A 26,355-nucleotide genomic window follows, 5' to 3' on the forward strand; every position below is an offset into this window, starting at 1 on the left:
ACCTGGCAGCAATCGCGGAACACTACAACCGCTGATCTCACGTGAGCCAATATGTTTGGCACACTGAAGGTTACTTCACAGGGGTTTGCTGAATTTGTTTTCCCCTAGCAAAGCAGCTTTACTATAAGGGGCTGCCGGCTATTTTTGCATTGCGTAGGCGATTTACAAAGCAGTAGACAGGTCAGTGTATGCATTTTTTAATTTTTGTATACTTTCCCTTTGCGCTTTGCCACTAGTATAAACGCGCGGACAATTTCTTGTCTGCTTTTCTGGTTTCTTTAGTGCCTGAGAAATAACCACGCAGTAGGCAGGCGAAGAAGTAAAACTGAAACGCTGGACAAGTGGCCGGCATTCTGCCGATTCAAGAAAAAAAGGTAAAGGCAGCACAAAGCCTCCAGTGGCGAGCTAATGCAGAACCACTGGGCCGAATTCAAATGCGAACGCTGCCATGCGTTGCTCCTCGAGAGTGTAGCGCTACTTCGATTTGTAGGTGGCTAGCGTGCATATGCTTCATAAGACTCTTCACGAGAGAACATGAATCACGCCAGTTGCTCGCCACACAGCAGAATGCAAATAAGCGAAACTTTGTGTTCCGTTCGAGTTTCATTCCAGCCTGATAGTACGTTTTCCGCGTCCTCCAGGGGCCCCTGAACCACCGCTATGTATTTTGTTTGCTTTCGAGGCTCTCTTTTTCACCTCTCAATGTCGCCAGCGCGCCCCATTCTACGCGGGCACGCCGAAAGCAACGCGAGCAACAGCGCTGACGCTGCGCCACTCACACGACAGAATCTGCGCCTACAACGAAGTCAGCTTCAGAACGCGCTTAGAATACTCTCGCACACATCCACTCCCCCCCCCCCCCCCCCCCTTCGGAAGGGATAGCAGACAGGGCTTGATACACTCTCTCCGCGTTTTTCTATGACGAGACAGAACAGTGTGATATCAAAACAAGGGTTTAAAAATCCTATAAATGAAACTGGGCGGTGCACGGGAACCCTTTAATTTGAATGTCCCACGAGGTCAGGCGGATGTACAGTCTAACGAGATTTCGTTGCGATCACTTCAGGCTCAACGCGCCCGGATTAAACTGCTCTAACGTGGTTTATTTTCGCAAGAAGGCTGCAACGAATACATGAGCTTAACTTGCCGAAGGATCCCTCTATCCCGCATCGTCTTGCTTGCAGCGGACTAAGTGACCGTCACACCATAAAATAATTGTTGTCCTCTTTTAGCCGGAACGAATGTTACAAACTTCAAATCGCTCTTAATTGTACTGCATTCGAGACGTCTATCGTTATCTTGTTCACAAGATACTGGCACCAACCCGGCAACCGAACAAACAAGTTTCCAAGACAGGACAGAGGATGAAATTCTGAATGTGCTCACTTGGCGCTACTATCTTTTTGCAAAACTGTGCCCTGCGACTTTCTGTTAAGATCTATTGTTACCTTGCAAACGTTTTCACCGAACCAATTCTTACCTGAGTTTTATAAAGAACTCCTTTCCTGGTAAGTTCCTTGGCGAGCATCATAGAGTGCTGGAAATGAACATTATCTGAAAAGAAAAAGGCATCGCTAATTGTCAAAACGGAAATATTTGACTTTCAGCGCAGTTTGTTCACTGATGCCGCGCAAGTAAATGGCAACGTAAAGGATTCTTCGGCTACTACTGTTGGAAGGCGCGTTTGTACAGCCAACGAAGTGAATTTTTCGCATTACAGTTAAGATGACGTACAAGGTGCATCAAAAGTTCCCAGGCCGCAGGGCCTGCTTTTCTGCAGTTATATTCTGGCACTTAAGACGCCTATGCATCTACCGAGGTTCTAAGATGTGAGAATCATACTACGTATATCTTGAGGTTCAGAGGTGTCATAAGTGGCCCACTACACTGCTCAAAAGCACAGCATATGGCCTCAGAACTTGTTAGGCACCTTGCACTTTTGCATCTGCTCAAAGATAATTGAGATATGAGAGTAGAAAAGAACCAATGCGACATTATGCAAGCTGGCTTTTTCACAATCCTCATTAGGCAGAGCCAAGGTGGCGGACAATGCGCTTCGAGCTGTCACATCGCCCCTGTCATCTGTCCACACTCATGCTGTAGCATTCATGAGACTTCGAGTGAGAGTCGCGCCATAAGGGTTCGGTCAACTCTGATACCTGGGCAAGTCCGTTTGCGGAATTCTCTGCTAAAAAAATCGGTCAGGAACAATTCTCACGGAAGTTCATGTCACACCCGTCAAGTGAGAAAACATGTCTAAACAAGCGGGTGGTGCTAAGGCAGTATGAACTTCCCGGACTGTGCGCAACCCCTCGCTACCAAAGGCGGAAGTTACAGAGGTTTCTTTGAACATTTCTATTTCCTTCTCTGGCATTGGCAGGCAAGGACACAGCGCGTTTGACTTGCAGTGCATACAAAGCCGCAGGGAGAGAGAGAGAGAGAGAGAGAGAGAGAGAGAAACGGGGGGCAACCACGTGCTTGAGTGGTCGACCCCGTGCCGGGAACCGCGTCATATTGGGCAGGAACTGACCATCGGCGGTGCCGTGCACCAGCAGGAACTTCTTTCCTTTGAGCCTGGCAGCGGCGCGCGTCAGGTCGGCCCGCTCGTAGCCGGCCAGGTTATCGCGCGGCAGCCCCATGTAGCGCTCCGTGTACGCGGAGTCGTAGTAGAGCCAGTTGCTGACAGGCGCCACCGAGATGGCGCATTGGAAGACAGCCCCGCCTTCGGCGCCTCCGTGCGGCGTGTCGTTGCCGTTGTTGCCCGGGCCGCCATTGGCCAGCGCCATGGCTGACACGTAGCCGCCGTACGACCAGCCCCAGATGGCCGTGTGCTCGCTGCTGATGAACGAGAACTCGTTCTTGAGGTGCCTGCGCGACAGGTACGGCCAGCCATGGGCATGGACTGCGGACGCCCTCGTTTCCGCGGAGGAGGGCGCCACAGTGGGCGTGGAGGGCAAGTTTCAATGACTTTAGAGTGCTTCCATTACGTTGTGCACATTCGTAGACATTTGCACAAAGCGGCGGTGTGATAACGCGAAGGCTTGAATTCAGTGCGAACGCGATCGGGTGGTTGCGCAAACGCGAAAAACATAAGAAAAAGAAGGCGCTATCACTTTTTCGCCTGTACGCAGAGCTATGCGGCCTCCCTTGCCTTGTGCACGGACACATGAACATTTTTGTTTTCAATCAAATTTATATATGTGATAGGAAAATGTGCAGGCACAGAGGAATCTATATATATATATATATATATATATATATATATATATATATATATATATATATATATATATATATATATATATATATATATATATATATATATATATATATTAAGGAAGCCAACAGTCACCGAAACCAAGGTGCATAGGGGATTGTTTCTATTTTTTTAAATTAAATTTGTAGTGCCAATCAATTTGTTTAAAGAAAATTACTAATAAAGCAGCAGAAAAAACAACCATGCCACCGGTGGGATCCGAACCCACGACCTCCGAATATCACGTCCGGTGCTCTACCAACTGAGCTACGGCGACGGCTGTCCAATCTTCTACTTTCGGGGGTATTTTTGTATTTCGTGTAACGTAGCCTTGAGAGTGTTCACCAGCGCCACCCTCGTCCATAGCGAGGGTGGCGCTGGTGAACACTCTCAAGGCTACGTTACACGAAATACAAAAATACCCCCGAAAGTAGAAGATTGGACAGCGGTCGCCGTAGCTCATTTGGTAGAGTATCGGACGCATAACTCGGATGTCGTGGGATCGGATTCCACCTGCGGTATGTGGTTGTTTTTGTTCTGCTTTCTAATCAATTATCTTTAAAAGGAAATTATTACCCTATTAATCTCCCATCGATGAACACCACCAATTAAAGAAAAACATCCGCTATGCTCCTGGGTTTCGGTGACTGTTTCTGTTAGTTGCGTGCCTCTAAAATGCACGTAAGTTGCGGCACATAACGGACTTGAAACGAGCTGCACGACAATAAATGATTGCTGCTAAGTGAAACAGCGGATATTAGCAAAATATGGACGGCAGCGATAACGACAAGCATGCTTTTCTGTACGACAACCGCGTTGTGCGGAAAAGCCATATGCATTTTGTAGGAAGAGAGAGGTCTGTTCTTACCGCTGAGTCCCTTGTTGAGAACCGTACGCGGAATTTCTCTTTTTAGTCGCGTTACACCACCGATACAACAGCACAGGTGCTAATACGTTCGGGCATTGACTTATAAGTTGCTTTTTTTGGAATAAAAACGTGCGCGGCTTTATTTGTGGCCATCTAACAAGGCTATGAAGAACTGCATTCCAGACAAGCTTAACACTTTGCACAACACAGGCAAAATCGGCAATGTGAGAAGCATTCGTGGCTAACTTTTGTTTGTTTAATGACATAAATGCACTCTTTATTTTCACTGCTAATTCAGGGTCAGACAGTTTCTATTACCTGTAATGATGCATAGGCTTTATGTTCTGTCGGGAGCGTAAATGTTCTATGCCACGCAAGCTTCGATTGGGACTGCATTGTCGCGCCACTTTCCAGTGGTAACTGCTGTTGGGAAACGAGCAGAAGTGATCGCTTTAATGTAAATTTCTTCGTTTCGAAACGTGGTGCTCCTGCTTGGCGAAAAATGCCTAAACGCGTCGCAAGAAAAGCAAGGCGTGAGCCAGCGCATGGCATAGACCACTTTTGCTCCAAGCAGTACGTCGCTTTTCGAGACACTTACCCTTCTTGTATGTCCGTTTGTTTTGAATTTTCCGAGTGACCAGTCTTTCTCTAGCTAATGTTGTTGCCAACACTGCTTATTCCTGCTTTAAGTCTATAATTTCTTGATAAAATTGTATTTACTAAAGAAACTTTGGTTTCTAAGGCAAGGTGTAGTGGAGAGCCCCGGGTTTTAGTTCTACTATTTGGGGCTCTCATCTCACTGAAATGTCATGTGACGGCTGTTGCTGCGTCTCGCTTCCCTCGGCCGCCGCAGCCGAAATAGAACCTGTCTGTGCGACACCAGAGTGCCATAGCCACTCAGACCACCGCGGTGGATAGTCTGGATCTTAAAACTTGTGTCACAAATCGGCACGTCATCAAAAATGTATTTGTCTATGCTACTTGAGTGAGTACGACATTCCTGTAGCGTTTGTGTGCTCCCTAAGGAATTTTTTTAAAGTAAAGGATAATCTTACCAAGTAAAGAAACATTCCCCTATGGACTGTTGGCTTCCTTAATATGTTTGTCAAACGAGCCCCTCATTTCATTTCCCGTGTCTGCTAATATATATATATATATATATATATATATATATATATATATATATATATATATATATATATATATATATATATATATATATATATATATATATATATATATATATATATATATATATATATATATATATATATCGAACGACCACAATAAATAAATGTTAAAATAGAATTAGAACATTGAAGTTGATAAATTCAAAATTTGTAGTGCAGTGTCATTTTTTACCTGAAAGGTTATATATATATATATATATATATATATCGAACGACCACAATAAATAAATGTTAGAATAGAATTAGAACATTGAAGTTGATAAATTCAAAATTTGTAGTGCAGTGTCATTTTTTACCTGAAAGGTAATATATATATATATATATATATATATATATATATATATATATATATATATATATATATATATATATATATATATATATATATATATATATATATATATCGAACGACCACAATAAATAAATGTTAAAATAGAATTAGAACATTGAAGTTGATAAATTCAAAATTTGTAGTGCAGTGTCATTTTTTACCTGAAAGGTAATAGATTATAAAAAACAACCACATACTGCCAGTGGCATCCGAACTCACGACCATATTGTATGTCGCGTACGGTGCTTTATCAACTAAGCTATGGCAGCAGCTGGCCAACATTCTACTTTGGAGTGTATTCTTGTTGCGTGTAACCTAACCTTGAGAGTTTTCATCAGCGCCACCCTCGTCCATAGCCGCGAACATGGAACGTGATCGCTCGGTGGTCGAACATGATCCTTCCCAATGTGAATGTGCTATCGTGATCAAAAGTTTATTGCACGCGAGTGTTCAGGAAAAAAAAACTTATTTCGCCGTAGTCAATTAAGCCAGTCGCCTGAAATGTGTCAAGTTGTAGATAAATAAATAATTATATATATATATATATATATATATATATATATATTGTTTATATAAAATTTATATCACTGCTGACTCCCCACAGAAAGTATTGTTTGTGCGTTTAAGACGACGACTTTTTCAAAAGTGGATCTCAATACCCCGATGTGAAACAGCACCTCTGACGTCAATCTAGGCTGAGGTGCAACCAGATAATATTGCTTTCTGGAGCTTTCTGGACATTGCATGGTCGTGCACGTTATAGGTCAGTAACACTCCCATCTCTTATGTGTATAGCATTTTAGGTTTCTGATGAACGTACACATGGCAAAGTCAGTCGACACGATCTATCCTGACCGAAGGTAACCATTTCAATTTCAATGCCCTAGACGAAGAGCGAATATCTCCGAATAAAAGCTCGTTAAGGGGCATGACTCCGTTTCCGTAAACTATGTTACGAAATAAAGTGAAACCGTTGATGTCTTTATTCCCGCAGTAATGGCCCTCGCAGAAACCGCAAACTAGTCCAGAACTGATTCCACACAGAAAAGGTAGCGTAGGCCACATACCAATCGTTTACATTGGAATGAACATCTGTACGTGCGGAACATCTCGTTATCGCCTACTTCCTTGCCCCATGTCCCCTCTTCGATCCTGCCTCGAAAGTCACAAAATGACTGCGCGGTATGTCGCGAATGCTCGTATCGTAGCCAAAAATGGTCGTGTGTTGCCAAAATGGTTGTGTCATTGAAAAGAGGCTCACATGATTTCTTTCTTTTTCAATGAAGTAATTTATTTGAGAAAAAGCGCTTGTGTCGTCTTCTTCCTTCAACTTTTTGTGGTAGTCTGGTCTGCGTTTCCCTTTTGAGATTAGTAACGTACAACACGCCCAACTTGCCGTCTTGCTTCGTTTATGAATACGTCCTGCCGGGATATATCTTGCGCGCAGTTCTGAGGAGTAATTTTGTGGCCTTCCTTCAAAGTAATTTTGTTAACAGTGAAGTAGTGATTGCTTTCAACGATCTCATTCGAATCCCAAGTTGCCATTAGCTTTTCATACTCACTACCGAATTCAAATTTACTTTTGAGGAAAATTACACTTATTCGGTAACGCCTGAAATTACCGAGGACACATTAGGCTTTAGCTTGCAAAGCATTGTCATAATTCCGACATTAAGGAGCTTTCCTGGCGCATTTTTGAGTACCAAAAGCGCTAAGAACAACTATAAAATTTCTCGCACCTTTGGTACAAGTTTCATTAAAGGGGTTATAACTGATTAAAAAGCTGCGAAATTTTGATCTAAGCATTGCATAAACCTGATATCAAGTCAAGCTACCTTGAAACACTTAAGAACCCGGAAAACTTCTGACTCGCATTAGCCAGACCTACAGAAGCCACGCAAAGAAGCAAACTTAGTCATGTTGAGAGTCACCAACGAAGCTAACGAGCGAAAACATGCTTTTAAACTATTTTACAACGATATGCCATTGTGCAAACCATAATGCAGCCATAAACACTCAGTTCGAGGTCGAATTAATGAACGCTGTTCTTTTTAACGAACGATATCCAGTAATGGTAACTGAACGAGACATGGTCCTCATTAGGAATTTGATTTTATAGTTTAAAATAGTATAATGAACCATTAGATTGTTACTCTAGAAAATCAGGTGCTAAAAGGTCTAACACAGAAATAATAAATAAAATTGGCGCTGACAGCTTTTCTTAAATTCGAATCAAAGTTGGCTATTTTTCGCAATTTTTGAATTCCGGATTTCAACACGCAACTAAAAAAAAACATCAATCTAGAAGTAAGTATTTTCCCTGATGGCAGTAGAAAAGAGCAATGAACTTCTGAGGAAAAATTTCAGCGTCATGTTTTTATTTCTTCTTGTCCCATAGTCGTCCTGAATACTGCCCTCCTTGGAACGCGTAACTTTTTAAATAATGGTTGCGATTTTTTTTCTGCAAAATTTCAAAAGCCCCCAAAATTTCTTGCACTGTTTGAGAAAGAAGTATTTTCATATAATTTCTACTAAGATTCAGGTGCTACAAAATTTAGGTCTCGTTTTGAGGGGATCCAAACCTACAAATTTGAAAATCGTAAAAGGGACGTAAAATTCTTATGACATGTGAATTTTCTTTTTCCAGGAGAACCACGGTGTTTCGTGCAATACTAAGGTTCATTCCTTTCTGTCAACACATTCACCCACCACAAAAAAAATTAATTGAAAACAAACAGTGGTCATGGAACTTTGATTTCTGTTCTTACTTGAACACACCGCTATATCTTCCTTTATACCCGTATGTCCTCATTTTATATATAAAACGGCGTCGCTGCGCGCGGCATCATCGCCGAAATCACCTTAATTAACTTCTTCCACCATAAAATACGGCAACTGCGTCAGTATTTGCTACTTTCAAATTTCCAGCGACGCCATTTGATCAATGGGCAGCGTGGAAAAGAAAAAAAACTGAACGAGCTTTCAAAAGCGTATTTCTGGCGCACGATATTTCGAACCCCTGTGCAGATTCAGAACATTACAAAAACTCAGCTCGCCTTTGATGTTAGCGGGCTTAAATAATTCGCAAAATAATGTCCCGCCATAAAAACAAAAAAATAAGAAAGTTGATTACATAATTCAGTTAACTAAGCATCTTTTAATTGAACTCTGTGACATACGAATAGCTGTACAACCTACCTGCAGAGACCGCACCGACGTATTTATCACTGTAAAATCATTCCACTACAAACTTTTGCATTGATCAACTTGAATGTTCTAATTCTATTTTAACGTTTATTTATTGCTGTTGTTTGATATTATATATATATATATATATATATATATATATATATATATATATATATATATATATATATATATATATATATATATATATATATATATATATATATATATATATATATATATATATATATATATATATATATATATATATATATATATATATATTGTTGTTTCTATGAATTTTCTATGACTGCTGACACCGCACACACATTATTTTTTATGCGTTTAGGACGACGAATTTTTTTCAAAAATGGATGTCAATACCCCGATGTGAAACAGCAGTTGAAGAAAGAAAACAACTCAACGAGCTTTCAAAAGCGCATTTTTGACGAACGATATTTCGTACTGTGCCGATTCAAAACATTACACCAACACAGCTCGCCTTTGACGTTAGCGGGCTTGAATAATCCGCAAAATGATGTCCCGCCATAAAAACAAAAAATAAGAAAGTTGATTACTTAATTTCAGTTGACTAAGCAACTTTTAATTTAACTCTGTGACATACATAATGTTCGCATAGCTGTACAATCTACCTGCAGAGACCGCACCGACGTATTTATCACTGTTTTTTAACATTTGTAAAGATAAAAAAATCACCCGGTATATGTAATCTAGACCAAATTATGGTAATGCAAAATGAATTCAGGTAACTTTGAGCCACAAATGATAAACTGAGGTCCCGGAGTTCTGAGGTACGCACCGACTAGGCTACCGCATATATAATACCTTATAAAGTTTTTTTTTTCTGAGAAACGAGATGTACGAAGCATGCAAGAAGATACCGAGAAACGACCGAACACGAGCGCTGACCCCAAGAAACGCATGCACGCAATGTGTCCACAGGGCTCCCGGAGGAGGCCCTACAAATATGACCGGCAAGCAAGTGTTCCGCTACTCCCGTCACGTAAGCCACCAGCTCAGGCTGCGCTGGGACATGGGAGGGCACTGTACCTGGCGACCCTAAGCTGGTCCTCAACTTCAACGGTGCCCAGACGGCGGTACACCTGGTGCAAGCGCCGGTCGCCTTGGAGTCCCGAGCCGCGGCCGTCCACGAGGCCGTAGACGATGCCCTTGCGGCTGGCAAGGTAGTGGCCCCAGTTGATGCGGAACAGCTCCGTCACCTGCTGGGACCCGGGACCTCCGTACACGTTAACCAGGAACGGGTACTTGAGCACCTCCTCGTCGCGCAGCCCCGGCGGCAGCAGCAGCCGCACCGTCGCGTCTGCGCGGACGGACGCCGCCGCTCAGTCAAGAGCGCGGCCGCTCACGACGCTGGCTGAGGATACTCACTGTATCCGTCGGGTAGCGGGGCAACTAGGTTGCGCACTTGAGGCATGGCACGGTTCTCCACCAGTTCCTTCAGCTCCGCATTGGATTCAAGCATCTCCACTGGGAAGAAACGAAATGGAACATGGGCAACGGCGAACGAGGCGAATGGACTCGCGCGGCGATCACTTCACGCCGCGAGGTGCCGTTTTCAGCGCGCAGAGAAAGAAAAAAAAACAACACTCGCACAGTGTGGACCGGGCTTCAGTGCCACTGGCTATCGGCATTGTCATCGTTCCTAGTTCCAAGTTCTGAACGATAGCAGCACGAATGACGCATATACGGGTACAAAGTTTTTATTTTAAAAAATGGCAATATAAATTAGTAAGAGTATGCTCGCTCTATATCGTTGCAATCATATGCACGCACGCGTAACAATTTGTCACGTAAGCGCGCAAAATGTGATTGCAGGAAGAGCAAGGCGGTTTCGCTCAGCGTCAAGACGTCGTCAGGGAACGTACGTCGAGCTGTGAAGAGATGCGATCGTTATAGTCGGTGGAATACGTTGGCGCACGTGGCGGAACCGTTACGTGTGACAGTGTGTATTTTTTGACAACTGGTTTGCCTCTGAGAGAGCAAAATTTCAAGGAAAGTTATCGTAAAGAATGAAAGTATAAAAGATGAATGCTCGGTGCTCGAGGAGATTTATTATAAAAAATCCATTCAGGGTTTGAACACAAGGTGCGATGTTTTAGACAAAATACAGTGCAGCCGTTCGAACTCGCAGACAGGGATTACGCCCTCAAGGGCGTTAGCGCTTCATCCGATGAGAGGCGGCATATGAGGCATACTGAACAAATATCCCCCTTTTTTAAACTCTCCGGAATTTGCATGATTTGTTCACAGTTTGAACAGAGCAGTGACACTGAAGGACTTGGGAACAAGAAATTGGGTACTTGTTCACGCCTAAGAATTTTTCATGCCTTTGACATCGAGGTAATTAGTAACAAAGCCCCATTAGTCAAAACTTATGCAGAAAAGACAGTTTTTAAAGCTCAGTAATCTTTAGATGCGAATCTGTCAAATTGGCTTTAATGAAATCTCAGTCTTTTTTAGAAAGCTGCCGCTATAAAAAAGAAAGCAATGCCACCTCCATGTTTTACCTTTTGAAGCGCACTTGCAACATCAGGGCATGCAGTAATTGTGCAAGTAATCAGAAGTAACCAGGTTTGCTTCGAGCGTAACAAATGCATCCGCGTACCAGCGTTACCAGCGCAGGTAACGCACCATCGTGCAACAAAAGTATAAAGCCCGAGAGTACCGCAACGCCACCGTAGTGTTCCGTCAATGCAGCGGCACGATATTGCTTTCTGGCACCACAGACCATCACGCATCGACAGCTGGAAGGTAAGAAATTTCTCGTCAGCGCTGCTGCAATGGCGCCTGCGCCAGAGTACTAGTTTTCCATCTGTTCCTCCTTTTGCGGCCGTACTTCTGCAGTTTCGCATTGCAGCCAACATTGCTGGATTTATTTTTTCTAGCGCTGCCGACGCCGCATATACGTGCTCGGGCTATTACGGATATTCAATACTCTCTCTCTCTCTCTCAATATTCAATATTTACGTTAATGAACTAGCTAGTTTACCGCTGCAGTTCAAGCTATATTTGTACGCAGATGACACTGCCCTGACATTGCCCCTGCACTGCCTGCAACATCTTATAACGAACTTGGGGGTATACTTCAAACAGACATAGAACGCGTGCTCTCTTCATTTTCACTGAATGCAGTAGTCATTAATAAAGCCAAAGCAAACATCATATATTTCTACAATACACATAAAGCCATGATATCTTCCAAGCCAATTTACTTACATAACATTTGCACTGGGAATTAATGTGTCCAAGTGCAACTAGTAAAAAGCGCAAAATACCTAGGAATGATATTCGACAACACACTATCTTGGAATATTCATATCGTCTAAGTTGCAAAGAAGCTAAGAACGGTATGTGGATATCTATACACCCCGAGGTCGTTATGTGATGCACCTATACAGAAAATGGTGTATAAGGGCTTAGGCGAATCAACACTAAGATAGGCTTTTGCCATTTATGGTTCCGCATCCACATGCAACTTAAATGTAATAAATAGTATTCTAAGAAAAATTGCCTCTAGCCTGTCGTACGGAACATAGTTTCATAATTAACACGTATCACTTAGCATGAATCGGTCTGAAATGTTATTCATAGAGAAGCAGTTTTTGATATTTTATAAAAACATTACTTCTTTGGTTCCTTCAAACTGAAAAACATAAAAATACGGCCCTTACGCCACACAAATTTTTTATTCCGTGTGTACACTACTTACTGAAAGAAAACTCACACATTTTATGCACCTTCAAGTTTTAACAAATTTGAAATCGATACCACACTCACCTCTGTTCGAAAAATTAAGAAATTTATGCGTTCATTTGTGCAGTCAAATTAATGAAAACATGTTTTTCATATGCTGCCCAACTGATAAAATATTAATCGGCAAAGTGTTGTTGTTTTATAGTAGTGTTTAAAAGATAATTTATCTTTAAAAGTGCCCTCTCCTGTTTTTTTATGTATAATGTTGATAATATAACCTTGTTCATATACCCCATGTCGCTTTGTCTTAACACCTTGTTTGGAGCCTCGCTGCTTCGCGACATACAAGTGTTCTACTTCGTAGTCTGTGTTTATTTCTGCTTTTAATGCTGTGACCTTACAATATTATGTTTATTTTGTGCATGGCTCTGCCCTGATGCAATAATGTTGTACTGCCGAGCCGCGCTCACAAGCATTATTGCTTAATCGGGCTGGTTACGATCATGTACACACCAGTAAATAAACTATTATTATTATTATTATTGTTGTAAGGAGGACAGCGAGCATACGCGCGAGCCGCATGGCCATCGCCTGGTGCACGCTCCTGGCTGGACTAGCTGACCTCGGACTGCTGTTGGCCCGGCTCCCGTTAAGGAGCTTCTCAGAATAAACCCCACCTTACATTTGGTGCAGGTGCGGGGTAATATCCTCTCGCCCTGGAACTCCGCAACCGAACGCTACCCCCTACCGCGATGCCTAACCACCAGGCCGTACAAGTGAGCCCGGCCGCCGTCGTCTGTGCTGGCTCTCTCCGCCAGCGAGACCCCGCTATCTTCAGTGGCACGGACGACCATGATGTTGAGGATTGACTCACATCGTATGAGCGGGTGAAAGCATACAAGTGGGACGCGGAAACCAAACTGAACAATGTGATTTTCTATCTCACGGGCGTGGCGAATCTGTGGTATCGGAAACACGAGGCGGACATTACATCATGATCATTTTTCAAAGCAAACTTCTCAGAGGTATTCGGCCGCCCGGCAGTCAGAAAACTCCGTGCCGAACAGCGCTTGAGTGCACGGTCTCAGCAGGTAGGCGAGAACTTCACGAGTTACATCTAGCATGTCGTCGATCTGTGCAAGAGGGTGAACGCTCAGATGTCCGAAGCCGACAAGATCAGGCATATTCTCAAGGGCATTGATGACGACGCCTTTCAGATGTTGTTGGCACGAGACCTGCACACTGTCGCGGAAGTCGTCACCCTATGTCAGAGCTTCGACGAACTACGCAAGCAGAGGGCTCTGACACGCGAACACACCACGAACGTTGACTCGCTTGCAGGCCTGACCGATGCAAGAGACCAGTCATCGCTCCTGCCGCACAACAAGAGCTTCATCCATGAAGAGGTTGCTCGGCAGCTTTCGCTTATTTCACGCCATCGAGAGCCATCACCACACAACTCCGAATCTGCAGGACATCATTCAAGAACAGGTCGCTGAGGCTCTCCCGAAAGCCCCTCAGCCCACACCTCTCGCGGTCCCGCTGACATATGCGGACGTTGTTGCGCGACCTCGTCCACCTACCTATGCTCCGCCTCCTGGTCCCGTTCGAGAGCCCGCTGCTTTTATTCCGCCGCCTGCACATCTGCGAACCTCCTGGGACACGCCTGATAGTAATCGACCGCCTGCTCAACTGGGAAACTCTTGGCGCACGCCTGACAACCGCCCGATCTGCTACTTCTGCGGCTTGCCAGATCATGTGGCGCGGCTTTGCCGTAGACGCGTGAACGTCTCACGAACACCTCCTGAAGTTTCCGGTTACTGGTCCCAGCGTCATTACTGACCTCCTGCTGAGCTGCCCCTGAGCCGCTCTTTGTCTCCTGAGCCCACCTCCTTCTCTGGACGCCGTTCGCCTTCTCCACGTCGGCGCCCCATCTCTCCGATGCCATGGCGTCCCTCGACCACTCAAGAGGAAAACTAGGTGCCGCAGTTCCTGAGGCGAGAACTGCGCAGTCGTCGAGACTTGAAAGGCCTCGTTTGTCTGCCGCCAATCTAATTGAAGTTTTTGTAGAGGGCGTATCTGTGATGGCGCTTGTCGACACCGGTGCTGGGGTTTCTCAATCCATTCACGCACCTCATCCAGCCGTTAGCAGCGTGTACTGCTCAAGTAGTCATAGAAGACATTTTATATTTGGTCGAGTTCATCGCACTGCCGTCATGTTCGCATTCGATCATCTTGGGCTGGGACTTCCTATCGCTTCACGATGCGGTCATCGACTGTGCTCGGGCTCAAGTAGCGCTCTCTACTTTGCCGAATCCTGTGCCAGAGACTGAAATTTGCGGTGCCCCTGTTCCTGCTAAAGCTTTTGTCGCCGACAGTACCGATATTCCTGCGTGCTCTTCCGTGATTGTGCCTCTCTCCTGTGATTGTGTTCGCGATGCCAGTGTTCTCTTCACGCCGTCTCCTACTTTTCTGTGTCGCCATTGCCTGCCGCTGCCTTATGCCTTGCTCACTTTTCTCCGCCGGCCTCACCGCACTGTGGGTCTTCAACTCGTTTTCAAGCCCCTTCACTTTGCGCCGTAGAGAATGCGTCGGCACCGTGCAGCTCTTTGATTCTGTTTTCAACCATCCCGACGCTGCCACAGAATTAACGCGGGTCGCCACGGACGCCCTCAGATCACCTACTCCTGCGCCCGCCCCGTTGTTGACCGACTTATTCCTTCGCTCTATTGACGCCAACTACATCCAACTCAGCGAACACAGCTTCTTGCGCTTTTTGAGGAGTTTCGCTCCTCCTTCGATTGCCACCAACGCGTTTTGGGGTGCACGTCGACTGTCAAGCATCGCATTTACACCGGCGCCCATGCCCCTCTGCGACAGCGCCAATATCGTGTTTCCGCAACTGAACGACGAGTTATTGAAGAACAGGTAGACACCATGCTTCAGAGCGGCGTTATTCAGCCTTCCACCAGCCCCTGGGCCTCCCCGGTTGTCCTCGCCAAGAAGGATGGCTCCGTTCGATTTTGCGTCGATTACCGCCGCGTTAATAAGATCACACGCAAAGACGTCTACCCTCTGCCCCGTATTGATGACGCTCTAGACTGTCTACAAGGCGCGGAGCTCTTTTCTTTCCTTGATTTGCGCTCTGGTTATTGGCAGGTCCCAATGGTAGCTGCAGATCGTGCCAAAACCGCGTTTGTGACCCCTGGCGGCCTCTACGAGTTTACCGTCATGCATTTCGGCCTGTGTAACGCTCCTGCTACTTTCGAGCGAATGATGGATACCGTTTTGCGTGGCCTCAAGTGAAAGACGTGTCTGTGCTACCTGGACGATATCGTTATCTTTTCACCCGACTACCTCGCCTGAAGGACGTCTTGACATGGCTCACAAATGCAGGCCTGCAGCTGAACTTAAAAAATGCACCCTTGCAGCCCGTGAACTGACAATTTTAGATCACGTTGTGTCGAAAGACTGTACGCTCCGACCCCGCGAAACTTCATGCCGTGACTGAATTTCCCAAACCTTCCCCCACTAAGGAACTTAGCAGCTTCCTAGGGCTCTGCTCTCATTTTAGGCGTTTCATTCGCAGCTTTGCCTCAATTGCTGCCCATTTGACTCAGCTGATCGGTGCCAATGTCGATTTTTCGGCTTGGTCACCCACCTGCGACGACGACGCATACAACACCTTACTTCGTCTCCTCACGGCACCACCCATCTTGCGCCATTTCGACCCGGTGGCCCCGACTGAAGTTCACACGGATGCCAGTGGTATTGGTCTCGGCGCAGTGCTCGCCCAGCGCAAATATGAATTTGACGAATATGTCGTTGCCTATGCCAGCCGCACACTTACCAAGGCTGAGCCTCACTACTCTGTGACTGAAAAAGAGTGCCTCGCCATTGTGTGGGCCTTAGGCAAGTTTCGCCCTTACGTGTACGGCCGTCCTTTCGACGTCGTTACGGATCACCACGCCCTTTGTTGGCTTTCTTCACTGAAAGATCCTTCCGGCCGCCTGGCGCGATGGGCGCTGCGTCTTCAAGAATATAACATCCGAGTCGTGTACCGGTCGGGCCGCAAGCATCAGGACGCCGACGCCTTGTCTCGCTCCCCGCTCCCCGCTGAACTTGCCAGCCTCTGCGAAATCGGAGCCCCTACGCCGTCTCCCACCGTCAGTGGCATGCCTTCTGAACAGCGCAAGGATCCCTGGATTCATGCTCTTCTGGACTTTCTCTCCGACCCATCGGCGGTTAAACCATCCCGCGCGCTGCGCCGTCAAGCTTCCCATTTTGAGATCAGAGATAATCTGCTTTATCGTCGTAATTATCATTCTGATGGACGAAAATGGCTCCTCGTCATTCCTTGCCACCTACGGTCATATATCTGCTCATGTTTTCACACTGATTTACAATGCGATCACGCAGGCCTTTTCAAGACTTACACGCGCCTCCACCTCCGCTACTACTGGCGTGGTATGTACAATTTCGTTTTAAAATACGTACGCTCGTGCCTCGACTGCCAACGCCGCAAGCACCCACTACCTGTACTGCTGGTGAGTTGCAGCCGCTATCTTGTCCGCCTCACCCTTTCGACCGCGTTGGCATTGATTGATATGGGCCCCTCCCGTATACTGCTTCTGGCAAACGATGGATCATTGTTGCCATCGACCACCTCAGGCGGTATGCTAAAACCGCTGCGCTCTCTGCTGCCACGGCACAGGATGTGGCATCCTTTCTTCCGCGTCGGTTCATCCTTCGACACGGTGCCCCTTGAGAACTCCTCAACGACAAAGGCCGTGTCTTCCTATCAGATGTCATCAAAGCTCTGCTCCGTGAGTGCAACGTCATCCATCGGACTTCTACCGCTTACCACCCTCAGAACAACGGCCTCACCGAACGCTTTAACCGCACTCTGGGGGACATGCTGGCTATGTACGTCGGTTCGAACCACACTACCTGGGACCTTATTCTTCAGTATATTACGTTCGCGTACAATACTGCTACGCAATCTACGACAGGATTTTCTCCTTTCTTCCTCCTTTATGGCTGCCATCCCTCAGTTCCCATTGATACTGTTCTCCCCTACCACCCTGACGCATCTGAGTGCACCACCGTTTCCGAAGCCGCCAGGCACGCCGAAGACTGCCGCCAGATCGCCCGGTCGCTCACGGCAGCTACCCAGTCCCTTCAAAAAACGCGCCACAATGAAGATCAACGTCCCCAGCATTTCTCACCCGGCTCTCTTGTCTGGCTGTGGATATCTCCCAGTACTCCGGGCCTCTCCCGGAAACTGCTGGCCAAATATCAAGGGTCATATCGCATCTTGGAGCAAACATCTCCAGTCAGCTATATATTGTTGAGCCCCTCACGCCGTCACCCGATCTCAGACGCCGCGGCCGTGAGACTGTCCATATCTTGCGCATCAAGAGATACTACGACCCCGCTGTATTGTCCGCCCCATAAGTCGCCAGGATGGCTCCTCTTCTGATCGGGGGCCATTGTAAGGAAGACGACGAGCATACGCGTGAGCCGCATGGCCATCGCCTGGTGCACGCTCCTGGCTGGACTAGCTGACCTCGGACTGCTGTTGGCCCGGCTCCCGTTAAGAAGCATCTCCGAATAAACCCCACCTTACATTATTATTATTATTATTATTATTATTATTATTATTATTATTATTATTATTATTATTATTATTATTATTATTATTATTATTATTATTATTATTATTCCCTGCCCAAACAAAGAAAGCATATCTTTACACCTCACTCGACTGACAGGCTCTCGGTGTAGAGCACCACACATTTCGTGCACTTTCTTTTCTTGGCGAAACATAGCGAGACTCTGCGAACCGATGCCGGGAGCCCCAAGTAACCAAACGGTACGAAACGCGAGCGCACGTAGAGAGCGCAGACTGGTGAGGCAGGAGCATCGCCTGCTGCGAGGAAGCGGGGACCATCACTCACGCTGCTTGTGGTCGGCCGTGCTGTAAAGTGCCACCCAGGGCACACCTGGACCGAGACACTCGAGCACGTAGAACTCGGCCTCTGGCGAGAACCAGGCGTTGTTGTAGAGGCACTGGTCGCCCAGGTGGCAGGTGAGGCAGACTGGCTGCGCGCCTTCCTTGTCGAATGGAACCTGGTACACGTGCGACTCACCGGGCCGCCCTTCGCGTGTGCTCCGGTAGAACCTGCGATTGCGTACCGTACCCTTAGGCGAGAAGAGCAAGACTTCAATAGTTGGCTGACAACCGACGTGCAGGCGCCTACTGGGATTTTTCGGAACACAGATGTCACAAAGGTGCCGAATTTACTCGCTGGCCGGAGATGCGGCCAGGACATTGAGGGGTGCAGTGCGCAGCCGTGCAGGAGATGGCTGAGCGCAACCCTTCGTTTCATGGCGGCATGTGAAGGTTACTTCTGTGTGACTTCAGTGTTCAGAAAAATTCTGTGGCCACCTGTGCATTCCTGTCATTGATCAGTAGCCACCCAAAGCTTACGTGTACTCTTGAATCGGCGCGTGATGCAACATATATAGTAGGTATTTCGGAAAAGCCACAGGTGATGCTACAAGCTGAACTACCCAATATCCGAGAGTGTTTGTTGGGAAACGTCTTGTGCGCCGGGCTTTCAGTGAGAAAGGTCGGTCAAATTGGCTATTGATGTCCTCGTAATTTTTGTATTCGTATGAAAATTTTCATCATGATGGTAACTGTTACAATAAACGGCAAAATTTTCTGCGGTTTTAAAGGCTAATGAATAGTTATACGTTTTCCTAGTTACGCATTTATGGTCCTGAAGCAACAGAGCCATTTACTTGCATTGGTTTTGCAGCTTGGCTATGTAAAGGACAAAGTTTAGGAGAAGTTTATATCCATAAAGTTTCGGAGTTGAAATCCATGCACTCCGTAGATTCCGCGGCTGCCGCGAGATGCCGCAACGAGCCTGCTCGTCATCGAAACGTCCTTGAAACTGTGTGCTCGGATGGGGCTCCGTGCATTATGTGACTCCAGGTGCACCGGCGTTAATTTCCACGAAATCCAGCCCGAGTTCGCAATGTTCGAGCCGAAATGTCTTTTGGAGCCTGAAAAAGACATTGTAGACAAAATCCAGCATGCTTTCCAGCGCCGGTGGTTGTTTTGGTCGGCGGTGCATAACAGTACGAAAAAATTTCGAGGGGGACTGAAGCCCCACGAGCCACCCCCCTGGGTACGCCCCTGACCATTGCCGCTGTGACTCAATTAATTTCGGTCATTTATCGCGCCGTTCAAAAACAGCGCACTTGCGGAGAGCGCGGAGCGACATCCGTCAAATCGCGCCTTTCTGCCGCTCACCAGCAGTGCCGTTCACAAGCGGTGCTCCCCGCCCCTTCCCACTTCGCTGCTCAAGCGCGGGTTGGGCAGAGATTGTCACGTGGCAGGTGAACGGCAGAATGACGCAATTGGACAGACCTCGCCCTGCGCTCTCCGCAAATGCGCGGTTTTCGATTGGCGCGATAAATGTCCGAAATTAGTTCGGCCACAGCGAGAAGGATAATTTCTTTTTCGAAATTTGAAATACTTGTATTGGTAATAATAATGGCCAGCTACAGATCTCTAATAGCAATGAGACGTGTATCCATAATAGTTAAAAAGTTAACTATCATAATTTATTTAACCACTTTACTAATTAACAATATTTTCCTGTTTTTTGGCGTCCGCCAGAATTTTCCCTTTTCTGACGTCTGACGTCCGCATCAGTCTGGGAAGGGGATAAAGTTACAGCATAACTGTGCGCACCCCAAAAACGCTAGTAGTAACGCTTTAGTTCGCGCTGCTTTCAGCGCAGTCTCGTGATAATCCCGAGCGTTAGCAATGAACGGGACGCACGCGTTGTGTGACTCAAATTCAGCTCATAACCCGCGCAAACTTTCACACTGAGCAGCATAATGAACTTGGATTTGTTGCTACTAACAACGTGCAGGTGACGCTGGCGACCGCTGCTACTAACATTTAAAATACACGTGCGTGTACAAACTACGACAAGAGCTTAATTTGCATTTTATTTAGGCCGCAGAATCGAGAGGTCACTGTTGTTTCCGGCGTGCCCCATCTCGAACACCCGAGCTCGCGCGGTACAGAGCAGGCAAGAGAGCTCGCGGCACCGTGACGTAAATGATGTCAGCGTGCCAGACTAAAGGCCCCGCGTGTCCTTGCCTGCTTCAAAGCACCGGAGCGAGCTCAGATAAATGCGAAAAGTATAGCGAACGGAAAGGCGCAACAAGCCACTCGGAAGGCCAAGGAAGAGTAAATGGATGGTGGTTGAAGAAGAAACTTGACGGCTATAGGTAGGCATGAGCTCTGCAGCGGTCGAAGCCATTTCGTATACCGTCTGCATACCGCGTCGTAATGTAATGCGAGTGACGGTAGAGTGCGCAGAATAGAGAGAGAGAGAGAGAGAGTGGGACACGCACAGGTGCAGCGTCTTGGGGCGGAACGCGAGCGCGGCGATGGTGTCGTAAGGGCCATGCGTGAGCCACGTGCGCCGCTTGTCCTGGAAGGCGGCCAGGTGCCGGAAGTTGCCCCGGTGCGCGTCCTGCACGGGCAGCCGAAGGAAGAAGGCGGGGCCCCCCTTCAGCGGGGGCGTCACGAGCGGCGGCTCGCTGAGCTCGATCCAGCCGCCCGAGGCCGTCTCGACGGCCTGCCTGCGATGGCACACATCGCACGTCACTCCACTTGCGCGCCGCTCTTCGATGTACGCGTTTTATTTATTTGCTATTGGCACTGGTGGCCCAAGGGGCCGTCACAGGGTGAATTTCTTTCTACACCCTTACCGTGCTGCACACTCCAAGCACGAACGCAATGGAGGATAGTGGAGAAAAGGCACGCTCTACGCAACGGATTACACACATCAGTACACAAGGCATCAATGCACATTATTAATACAAACTTAGTACTGCTAAGCAGATAAGATGGTGAGCATAAAAATGTACTAATGCATGAACAATGGTGCCAATATAAGTCGAAGGAACGTGAGCACAAATACAACCAACTGCAGGGCTAAAAGCCACCGTCCACTGCGCAATATAATTCAATACAATTTTTTTTTTCAAATCGACATGGAATCTGTTTGCAGATGAGGCGCGTGGCAGGTACTGTTGTCCACCAAGTCACATGCGTTACGCGACGGACCCTGCAGCGTTCACGTATGCTATAGCATATAGAAGTCTGCTTTAGAGGTATGATTGGTACGAGCTTTGCATCAGAGTAGCATGCTACTGCATGAAGGAAAGTTGTTAGAAAGCCGCTGAATTTATACATGGAATTATTGTGGATAAAAAACAAATTGCAGAGATGTGTGGTACAGAAGGAAAAAACAGACGTCTAGAACGACCAAACTGTGTGTTCCGCCGCTCCCAAAGCCTATGCGACCAGAAAGGCAAAAAAATTACGATAAAATCCTATGAGTTTAACTGCACACGTTTACATGCAGACCATTTTAAACCAAATTCTATCGCTAGATATCGCGTGTTCAGCCCGAAACACGCCCAGAACGTATTCTATGCAAGCGTTTTGCCCTTTGTACGATTTTTTATATTGGTTGGTTAAATATGCGTCAGCACAAAGCACAAAACCTCCGCTCGCGTTGACACGTTTTTGTGGAAAAACAAAAGATCCAAACTTCCCTTCAGCAACCAGATAGAACTAGGTCACGTAAAGTTATGCCGTGCTCGAGTAATATCGCACTGCGCTCACAATAACCGCTCGAAAGGAACGAACTGCTGTCGTGCGCGTGGCAAGCGAAGAGTGCCGCTCTGACTGGCAGGTCAGCGAGTGACCGCGTGGCGGATGCCGGATGGGAGGGGCGGTGCCTACTTGGAGCAGTGCCAGGCCGAGGCGGCCTCCCGGCACACCGACACCAGCGTCCAGTTCTGCGCCCGCGACAAGAAGTTGACCAGCAACGCCTCTTCGTCCAGGAACGCCGCCATTGTCACGTAGTACCTGCACCAGAAAAAGACGCGCTGCTTTCATCGCAACGATGGGGGTTACATCAACCTCAGCATACACTTGGTAACGATCCGCAGTAAGCCTTAGGAATCAAAACGTGGCAACCAAAATCAATGCTACGAACTTAACGGTAGAGACCAATGAGATTATCCTTTAATTCCTTAGGGAGCGCACAAGCGCTACAGGAATGTCGTACTCACTAAAGTAGCGTAGACAAATACATTTTCGATGACGTGCCGATTTTGTGACACAAGTTTTAAGATCCAGACTATCCACCGCGGTGGTCTGAGTGGCTATGGCGCTCTGGTGTCGCACAGACAGGTTCTATTTCGGCTGCGGCGGCCGAGGGGAGAGAGACGCAGCAACAGCCGTCACATGAGATTTCAGTGAGATGAGAGCCCCAAATAGTAGAACTAAAACCCGGGGCTCTCCACGACACCTTGCCTTAGAAACCAAAGTGTTTCTTTAGTAAATAAAATTTTATTAACAAATTATAGACTTAAAGCAGGAATAAGTAGTGTTGGCAACAACATAAGCTAGAGAAAGACTGGTCACTCGGAAAATTCAAAACAAACGGACATAAAAGAAGGGTAAGTGTCTCGAAAAGCGACGTACTGTTTGGAGCAAAAGTGGTGTATGCCATGCGCTGGCTCACGCCTTGCTGCTCTTGCGACGCGTTTAGGCATTTTTCGCCAAACAGGAACACCACGTTTCGAAGCGAAGAAATTTACATTAAAGCGATCACTTCTGCGCCTTTCCCAACAGCAGTTACCACTGGAAAGTGGCGCGACAATGCAGCCCGTTCGAAGCTCGCGTGGCATAGAGCATTTACGCTCCCGACAGAACATAAGGCCTATGCATCATTACAGGTAATAGAAACTGCCTGACCCTGAATTAGCAGTGAAAATAAAGAGTGCATTTATGCCATTAAACAAACAAAAGTTAGGCACGAATGCGTCTCACACTGCCGATTTTGCCTGTGTTGTGCAAAGTGTTAAGTTTGTCTGGAACGCAGTTCTTCATAGCCTTGTTAGATGGCCACAAATAAAGCCGCGCACGTTTTTATTCCAAAAAAAGCAACTTATAAGTCAATGGCTGAGCGTATTAGCACCCGTGTTGTTGTCTCGGTGGTGTAACGCGCGTAAAGAGAGAAATTTCGCGTACGGTTCTCAACAAGGGACTCAGCGGTAAAAACAGCAGATCAAGACCTCTCTTTTGCTACAAAATGCATATGGCTTTGACGCACAACGCGGTTGTCTTACAGAAAAGCATGCTTGTCGTTTATGCTGCCGTCCATATTTTGCTATCGGCTGCTTCACTTAGCAGCAATCATTTATTGTCGTGCAACTCGTTTCAAGCCCGTTATATGCCGCAACTTACATACATTTTAGAGGCACGCAACTAACAGAAACATTCACCGAAACCCAGGAGCATAGCGGATGTTTTCTTTTAATTTGTGTTCATCGATGGGATTAATAGGGTAATAATTTCCTTTTAGAGATAATTGATTAGAAAGCAGAAGAAAAACAACGACATACCGCTGGCGGAATCCGAGCCCACAACATCCGAGTTATGCGTCCGATACTTTACCAAATGAGCTACGGTGACGGCTGTCCAATCTTCTACTTTCGGGGGTATTTTTGTATTTCGTGTAACGTAGCCCTGAGAGAGTTCATCAGCGTCATCCTCGTCCACAGCGGTGGACGTAGTACGTTCGGCATTACCGCGAGTATGGTGTGGAACTTCATCGAACGGTGAGAGCGGAAGCTGTGCGAGAACCCTCTTAGGTTACACGAAATACGTACCTAAATATCCCCGAAAGCAAAATATCGGACAGCCGCCGCCGTAGCTCAGTTGGTAGAGCACCGAACGCGTAATTTGGAGGTGGTGCGTTCGGATCCCTACAGTGGCATATGGTTGTTTTTTTCTTTCTAATCAGTTATCTTTAAACAAGTCCCCCCTTTTCACTTCCCTTTACTTCACGACAGCAAATTGTAAGACAAGCGTAAATGTAATATCTCAAGCGCAACATATGACTTCACATTATTGTGCTTTTACAGCCACGTTTGGCCTTTACACACGGGTCAGAGACGGTGCATTGGCCATAACGCTGCTTGAATGACACAGGGTTGTTTTAGAACGATATGGACAACGCTACGCTCGCTGATTGGAGGTTACATGGACCAGCAATATTTTCCTTGAATTAATAGAAAATCGTTATTATGTTACGCGAGAAAAAACTATAACGTAATAAACAACAAAAACCTATAGCTCTTCATGAAGCACTGAAGGAACTCAGTGTCTTAATTGTAGGCGTTCAGGCACAAAGAAGCTATCTTTTACGCAAAAATAATTGTAATCGGGCGCAAATGCTCGCTCGAACACAATAAAAGCCTTGCCACGGTAATTACGAAAAAGCTTACACGCAGCTACATGTGGAAAATCGCTTCTTTGTGCCTGAACGCCTACAATTAACGCATTGAGTTCCTTCAGTGCTTCATGAAGTGCTCTGCTGAGGGGTTACTTGCACTAGAATGTGATTTCCAGCAAAAGTGTTGTACTGGGATTATACAATACAACTGTACTAAGAAAATACAATATGAGCAAAAGGCGTTCAAACTGAGCGCCAGTCATATCGATGCACTGCAGCAGGCGCCAAATTTGAATATTTGTTTGACCAAATGGTAGCGACCGGATAACTGAGTCAGCTTCATCTCCTACTGTTAAAATGCATTACATTATGAATGCATCTTGTTGTAAAGTGGGACAAGCAAGGTATGGACGACTAGTTGCTCTGTTCATGTTCATTTGCGCTAGCGTTTTGTCTAACTTCGCATCAAAGGCAATAAAAACATGCATGCCAGTCCTGTTACAAGTAGCATAGGAAAATTACACGAACGACGTCTGCATTCTTGAGGACGGAATAAATACCTTGAAAAATAGAGAAAGAGCAAAAAAACCATGTGTGAGAACCAACCTAAGAATAACTATCCGTGACAATATATGCTCTAAAAGGACAATTACTCAAGCGGTGCTAGAAGCTCTTATACAATACATCTAGCGCCATTAAAGCTGCCGTCATCAATAGCTTAACACATATGCTTCTTGAGCAAGTGCCTGGTTCCGCGAATAGAGCCTAAAAAGAGTTCTAGTTCGTCTTTTCAAAGAAACGGTGGCCCAAAACGTACTTGCCTTCATCCATCCCGGAAAAAAAAAACGAAATCGAAATAAAGAGAAGGGAAGAGAGAGGAAATACGCTTTTTTTTCTGTAAAATTTTGGAAGAAAAACCAAAGGCGCATGTTTCTTTGAAATAATTACCTAGAAAGTATGCGAGTTGATGCATTTCATGTTTCGCTAACGTAAAGCGACGACTGTCCCCATTTGGAGGCTGATAACGAAAAAAAAATAGTGCTTTTCTTAGCCTAGTTTTTGGTGCGTTGCCCGTCTGGAAGTGCCCAAGGACAGTTTCACGGTTATTAATATAACCGCCCGTTTATCAAGAAGGCGAGCGGCTGTCAGGAAAGAAACACAAAAAATCAAACCAAGGCTCGTTCCATTCCTATCTTTATAAGTCGTAGTGGCAACAACTTTTCGCTCGGCCAGCGCGCCGTTTAACGTTTGCGCGACATCGAAACTTACTAAACATGGATTTCGGCTGCCGCATAAATCATCGCGCGCTTGAATGAAAAAAGGGAGTAATAGCGAAGCACGTCAGAGCCCAACATTCTATGGAGTCATGAAAAAAATTTCACGAAAAAAAGAAAAAGCCGTTAGCCTTGGTCGATAACTTGCTCTTTGTTGTCGTCCAT

At 46.2% G+C, this 26,355-nt stretch overlaps 1 protein-coding gene and 1 non-coding gene across 18 annotated transcripts in view; both read right to left on the minus strand.

The window, feature by feature from the left end:
- The window catches only part of LOC144114112 (prolyl endopeptidase FAP-like), a 377,138-nt gene that overhangs the window by 7,326 nt on the left and 343,457 nt on the right, over positions 1–26,355 (minus strand). For all 17 annotated transcript variants that reach the window (XM_077647601.1, XM_077647605.1, XM_077647606.1 and 14 more), the window contains 7 exons: positions 22,414–22,539; positions 21,012–21,242; positions 18,527–18,750; positions 10,242–10,340; positions 9,903–10,173; positions 2,531–2,868; positions 1,481–1,554 (listed from right to left, as the gene is read on the minus strand). In XM_077647601.1, the coding sequence (XP_077503727.1) occupies positions 1,481–1,554; positions 2,531–2,868; positions 9,903–10,173; positions 10,242–10,340; positions 18,527–18,750; positions 21,012–21,242; positions 22,414–22,539 (1,363 nt within the window). The remainder of the gene's footprint in view (positions 1–1,480; positions 1,555–2,530; positions 2,869–9,902; positions 10,174–10,241; positions 10,341–18,526; positions 18,751–21,011; positions 21,243–22,413; positions 22,540–26,355) is intronic.
- Positions 3,461–3,533, minus strand: TRNAS-UGA (transfer RNA serine (anticodon UGA)). The gene has a single exon. It is a non-coding gene; the product is annotated as a tRNA-Ser (tRNA).

This window comes from Amblyomma americanum, chromosome 1 (assembly GCF_052857255.1).
Source record: "Amblyomma americanum isolate KBUSLIRL-KWMA chromosome 1, ASM5285725v1, whole genome shotgun sequence".
NCBI classification, from domain to species: domain Eukaryota; kingdom Metazoa; phylum Arthropoda; class Arachnida; order Ixodida; family Ixodidae; genus Amblyomma; species Amblyomma americanum.